This window comes from Ceratotherium simum, chromosome 1 (genome assembly GCF_057802395.1).
Source record: "Ceratotherium simum simum isolate JZ-2026a chromosome 1, ASM5780239v1, whole genome shotgun sequence".
NCBI classification, from domain to species: Eukaryota; Metazoa; Chordata; class Mammalia; order Perissodactyla; family Rhinocerotidae; genus Ceratotherium; species Ceratotherium simum.
Genome location: NC_141900.1, coordinates 109010092 through 109016102, shown reverse-complemented (window position 1 = coordinate 109016102; position 6011 = coordinate 109010092). Strand labels below are relative to the sequence as shown.

Below are 6011 nucleotides of genomic sequence, written 5' to 3'. Positions count from 1 at the left end.
CGACAGGGACACAAACCGTTCCTATGCGCCCTAGAGACCCAGGAGCAGGGCTTCGGGATCTGAATGGTCTTCTCTGTGCTGCCGTCACTGAGCAGAGCGGCTGGATCTGGAAGCAGCGTGGGCTCCCCGATGCAGAAGTGGACACACTCTGGTGCTGACGAGGAGGCGAGACAAGAGGCGCGCTGCTGGCTCTAGGTGACACGAGCCCAGAGCGGGACAGCGCGTCTCAGGACCTGGACTCGGGCAGCGGGGCCCACACGGGGACCCGGGGGCCAGCGCCCGCCGCTCCGCTCAGCACCCGCAGGCGGGCGAGCAGGGACCCTAGGTTGAGCCTCCGAGTCTTCCAGCCCCTGTCGCTGTCCCCGCCCCCGCCCCGCATAGCGGCTCGGCACCCCGGGCTGTTTAGGACCCCGCGGCGCAGGGGCGGGGCGGCGGGCGGCCAGGACGGTGACAGGTGCGCCCCTCGGCCAATGGCGCGGCCGGCGCCCCTCCCCGGGCCCCCGTCGCGCGCGCCAATCGCCGGCCGCGCTGCGCTTCAAGTGCGCGGAGGGGCGCGGGTCCCCAGCGCGGCGCCAGCGGCCTCGGCGCTGAGGGCTGCAGCGCACACAGCCGGGCTCCCGGCCCCCGCGCGCAGAGCACCCGCGTGGGAGTTGTGCGAGCGCGTGTGAGCGGGGCCTGGGGCGGGGCCCGCAGGAGGAAGCGCGCGGACCATGGTCACCCTCGGCTGAGTTTCCGGCGGCGACTTTGATTATTGGCAAATAATCACCACCACAATCCCGAGCCCTGGGGCTTGCCTCCGCCACGCACAGACTCCGCGAGCCCGCACACGGCCGCGCCATCCGCCACCTGGCCCCGATCGCCAGCCCCAAACAAGCCGATGGAAAAATCCAAAAATTTCCGCATCGACGCGCTGCTGGCCGTGGACCCCCCGCGAGGCGCCTCGGCGCAGACCGCGCCGCTGGCCCTGGTCACCTCCCTCTCGGCCGCCGTGTCTGGGCCCGGCGGCGGCGGCGGGGCGAGCAGCGGGGCGAGCGGCAGCTGCAGCCCCGCGACCTCGGAGCCGCCTGTGGCGCCCGCCGACCGCCTGCGGGCCGAGAGCCCGTCGCCGCCGCGCCTGCTGGCCGCGCACTGCGCGCTGCTGCCGAAGCCGGGCTTCCTGGGCGCAGGCGGCGCGGGCGGCGGCGCGGGCGGCGGGTCCGGGGCCCCACCACCACGCGCACCCCGGCGCCGCCGCTGCCGCCGCCGCCGCCGCCGCCGCCGCGGGCGGCCTGGCCCTGGGGCTGCACCCGGGGGGCGTGCAGGGCGGCGCGAGCCTCCCGGCGCAGGCGGCACTCTACGGCCACCCGGTCTACGGCTACTCGGCGGCGGCGGGGGGCGCCGCGCTGGCCGGCCAGCACCCGGCGCTCTCCTACTCGTACCCGCAGGTGCAGGGCGGGCACCCTGCGCACCCCGCCGACCCCATCAAGCTGGGCGCCGGCACCTTCCAGCTGGACCAGTGGCTGCGTGCGTCCACCGCGGGCATGATCCTGCCCAAGATGCCCGACTTTAACTGTGAGTACCGCGCCCGGGGAGGGAGGAAGAAATGGGGAATGGTCCTGGCAGATGGTTCTCTCGCGCATCCTTCTCCACTGGCGCCTCCTTCCCCGCGCTCTCTGCTCGGAGTGAACTGGGGAGGGCCGCGAGGCCGCTTTGGCTTGCCCTGGGCCTGCGAGGACTCCTGCGGGCTGCGCGGTGAGGCAGAGTTATTAAAATGGCCACACGCGAGCCTTGTCTTCCCTTCCTCTCTTAACGGGAAGGGGCAGCTGGAGGTGTGAGACTAAAATCTAATGATTAGCTGGCAGGCTAGAGGAGAAGGAAGTGGTGGGGGAAGGCCAGCCGAAGAGCATCCTGAGTTAGGTGGGACTGGGGATCAGGGTATACCGAAACCAGGGGCTTATCCCCAAGGAAACGGACTTGGGTCTCGCATTCTGGGTTCTGGAGAGACCTCCGGTCCCTCCCAAGAGAGGGAGAGATCCAGAGGCAGCGAACGAGAAATGGGTTTCAAGAGGCCCGAGATCCAGAGGCAGCGAACGAGAAATGGGTTTCAAGAGGCCCCGGGCCGCAAGGCCAGGGCTCTGGAGACCCCCTGGCTCTTTTCGCGGTTCTGCCTGCCTCTAGAAGGGTGCTGGGTCCAGGGTGCAATGCCCAGGGGGCGGATGGCCTGACTTGAACCGAGCGATGGCGCCCTCCTTCAGGAACCCCATCACAGGGACTCTAGGCAGCAGGTGCCCAACCCCGACTTTGGGGCGCCCAACACAGAGAGAGCACTTCGCCAAGGTGGCAGCAAGGGAGAGCCGGTTACCGGCAACCGGAGAGCCGTTGGCCTGTGGGCAGCGTGCTCCCCACCCAGGCGGGACACCTCGGAGGCCTGGCGCCGCTCAGTCCTTCCTGGCGCATGTGGGTACACGGGGCTGGCCCTCCTGGGAGTCTGTTCTCCTGCTGCTCACCTCACTGGGGCTCGGCTCAGAGGAAGATGCACAAGGCTTTATGATTTCACCGCCCAACACCCAAACAAAGAGACCCCATTGTTTCTGTCTGGGTGGATTTGTTTAGACTGGGGAGATGCAGGCATGGGAGGGAAAAAAACAAAAAAGAAAACAGAAATAAACACTTGCCAGAATTCAGATTCCTCTGTTAGAAGCCGTGGTTGTGACTAAAACCGAGAAAAGCTGAGGCCCCAGTGCTGAGAAGTCACAGCCGAGTGAGAAAATCCCAGCGTGTGCACTGTTTGCCTGCGGCCACCCAGGCTTTTCACAGCTCAGCTCCCAGAAGGCCCTAATGGCCACCCATCCCTTCCCATTGGAGAATCAGCCCTCCTGACAGCCCTCCCCCCCGCCCCCAAAGAAGAGGGTAAGCTCCTGAGCACCTCTCAGTTTGGGGGCTGCAGCTTCAGACATATCTGAATCTGTTGATCCTGGTTCAGCCAAACTCAGGGCACCCTTCCGGGCCTGGCCCCCTGAGCCCAGCGAACCCCTTCTGATGGAGAGCCACCCCATGGATTTTTCATTATGACTTGCATTTCCCAGAGCCTGGGGTGCTTAGTCTACCACTGTGGGGGCGGTGGTCTCCACACAGGTGCTGGGTTCCCTGGCCAACCGGTGCTTTCCCAAGGGCGCTCAGAAAATCGATTAAAGCCACTTCCCTTTGCCAACACATTTCACCCATCTCTGATTCCTAATCTTGACCTAGAGGTAGCCGAATTAAAACCGGCCAGCTTTAAGTTCAGAAAAGGAATCTGGACTCCAAATCCTAAAGGGCCATAATAAACAGGTGAGGATGCGGGAATGTATTCTCAGAGTCCCTCCTCTGGTCGCTGGAAAACCTGTTTGGTTTTCTTTAATTGGCTGTCTCTGCCATTGGACGGCATTTCCCAAATGGTCCCTTTGGAGCCAGTGTTTTAATTAAAGTTCTAATGTATTGTCAAGTTGGGAATTCGGGGCCTTGTTTAACTAAAGCGGGGGGCGTGGGCCTTCGCATAAAGCAAATTGCCCATCCCGGGGGAGCCGGAGCTCCTGCCTGCCTGGGGCTCCTTTCTTCCCTTTCCTTTCTTTTATTGTCTAACACTTGTCAGGCTCCTGGGAAATCAAGGGAAGTCTCAAGTTCTGAGGTCATAAAATTCTCTGTGATGTAACAGTGTGAAATTATGTAAATAAAGCTGAGAGACCTCCTTGAACGCATAGAGAGCCCGGATGCCCCTTCTGACTAGGCTTTTAATTTGCGTGATGAGAGTTGTCCTGAAAAGGCTTCCAATCTCCCCAGGCTTGGCCTCTCTGTACCCTGGGAGCAGGTGGGGTTGTCAAGAAAACAGTTTAAGTGGGGCAGAGTCTCTGATGAATACACATATTTAGGCGTGGGATTTGGTCCCCTTCCTTCCTTCCTTCCTTCCTCCCTCCCTTCCTTCCTCCCCCCCCTTCCTCCCTCCCTCCTTCCCTCCCTTTCTCCTCTTTTTTCCTTTTTTCTCCTTCTTCTCTTCCTTTTGTACTTAAGGAGGTGGCCATGGGAACCCTGCACCAGTTCCTCTCGGGGTGGGAAGAGCCAGGACCAGCCAGTGATTCCGGGGCCTCTGTGGACTTGAGTCTGACTTGGGGAAAGTGCCGTGAGGAGTGGGGAGGAGGTCTGCCATGCCCACCTCTTCTTGCCTTTCCGTCAATCTTCTTTCTACCAACGCCCACCCAGGTGGAGAGGGCGCCTGAGTGATAAGCCCTCTTTAATCAGGACACCCAGGCCCCGTCTGAGATGACAGGATTTGGTCTCTTTGAACGCGAACCGTCTGGTTCCGCCTGGCCTCTGCGTCCCGGGCTCCAGGCCTCCCCTAGCTGCCCCGTCCCCGGGGGAGGGGGCGCTGACACTGAAGGCAGAGCAGCGACGCTGCAGGGCCGGCGGGCAGCGCGGCCCAGCGGCAGCGGCGTCAGGAGGAGAGGTGGGAGTGCGCGAGGACTGAGCCCGGCTTCGGCCTCACGCCCCCTCCATCCCCAGCCCAGGCGCAGTCGAACCTCCTGGGGAAGTGCCGCCGGCCGCGCACGGCCTTCACCAGCCAGCAGCTGCTGGAGCTGGAGCACCAGTTCAAACTCAACAAGTACCTGTCGCGGCCCAAGCGCTTCGAGGTGGCCACCTCGCTGATGCTCACGGAGACCCAGGTGCGCTGCCCCCTCCCCACCACCGCATCAACATATCCTGGCCTCCGAGGGGACGCTTCACCTCTGCACTCTTGACCCTTGGCCGTCCTCGGCGTTTGGCGCTGGCCTCTTAGACCTCTAGGGTGCGGATTAATATCTGGGGGAGAGCTCACAGGTCCGCCGCCAGGTTCATGTACCCGCTCCCAGAGCTCTGACTCAGTAGGTCGGGGTGAGGCCCAGGAATCTGCATTGTAACTACCTGATCCCGCCCCCATTCTGAAGCAGGTGGTCCCCAGGCCACATTCGAGAAATTTTGTTCCACAAAGAGACGAGGGAAGATTTTGAGACTTACAGATACGTCCCCTAGCTGCCCTGGCCCTCCTCCGCAGAGGGCCCGGCGAGCTGGGGTCTAGTCCGAGCGTCTTTGGAGCCCCCCTGCCGTCTCTGGGGTTTGCTGAGACCACCGGCGGGTGCAGGTGCGGGAGCCGGGGGACTCGGAGAGACGAAACGGTGGGGTGGAGGTGGCCGGTTTCTCACGCCCGCTTGTGCCAGCAGGTGAAGATCTGGTTCCAGAACCGGCGGATGAAGTGGAAACGCAGCAAAAAGGCCAAAGAGCAGGCGGCGCAGGAGGCCGAGAAGCAGAAGGGCGGCGGGGGCGCGTGCAAAGGCGGCGGCGCAGAGGACCAGGGGGAAGAGGAGCTGCTGGGGCCGCCGGCGCCCGGGGACAAGGGCAGCGGACGCCGCTTGCGGGACTTGAGGGACAGTGACCCCGAGGAGGACGACGACGACGAGGAGGACCATTTCCCCTACAGCAACGGCGCCAGCGCGCACGCGGCCTCCTCCGACTGCTCCTCCGGGGCCGACTCGCCGCCGCCGCGGCCCGGGCCCGGCCACCAGCCCCCGCCGCAGTAGGGGCCCCGCGGCCGGCGGGGGCGGCAGGTGCGCCCGGGACGCCGCGCTTCGCCCCGCGCCCCTCGCGGGTGGCCGGGCGCCCAGGTCCGACGCCGGCCAGCGAGCGCAGGGCGGCCGGGTCCTGGGGGCGGCCCATTTGGGCCACAGCTCCTGTCTGCTTTTCCGGGGACAGAGAGAGGGAGGCCCAGCGGGTTCAAACTTGAACTCTTGTTCTTTTAAATTTAATTCTGGTTAGTGTTGCGGGAGATGTTTGTGAGAAGACCCGACACGACCCACCCTCTTCCCGAATCGAGGAGGCAGAAGCCCACAGTGTTAGAGGCCCCTGAAACTTGAAACCTTGTCTGGAAACGCCATTCTGCTGAGTACTGAAAAAAGGAAAAATGTTTTGTGCTTATGTGTCTTAGGGGGAAAAACTTTATGTCATAAGCGTTCAAACTGCTGGAA

General features: G+C 63.6%; 1 protein-coding gene across 1 annotated transcript; it reads left to right on the top strand.

The window, feature by feature from the left end:
• The first annotated feature begins 629 nt into the window (after window positions 1–629).
• MNX1 (motor neuron and pancreas homeobox 1) lies at window positions 630–5569 on the top strand. Its single transcript, XM_014787756.2, is given in 4 exon segments — window positions 630–1203; window positions 1205–1551; window positions 4516–4676; window positions 5211–5569. Coding segments are annotated over 4 exon segments (1191 nt in total). The 5' UTR covers window positions 630–877; the 3' UTR covers window positions 5568–5569.
• The last annotated feature ends 442 nt before the right edge of the window (window positions 5570–6011 follow it).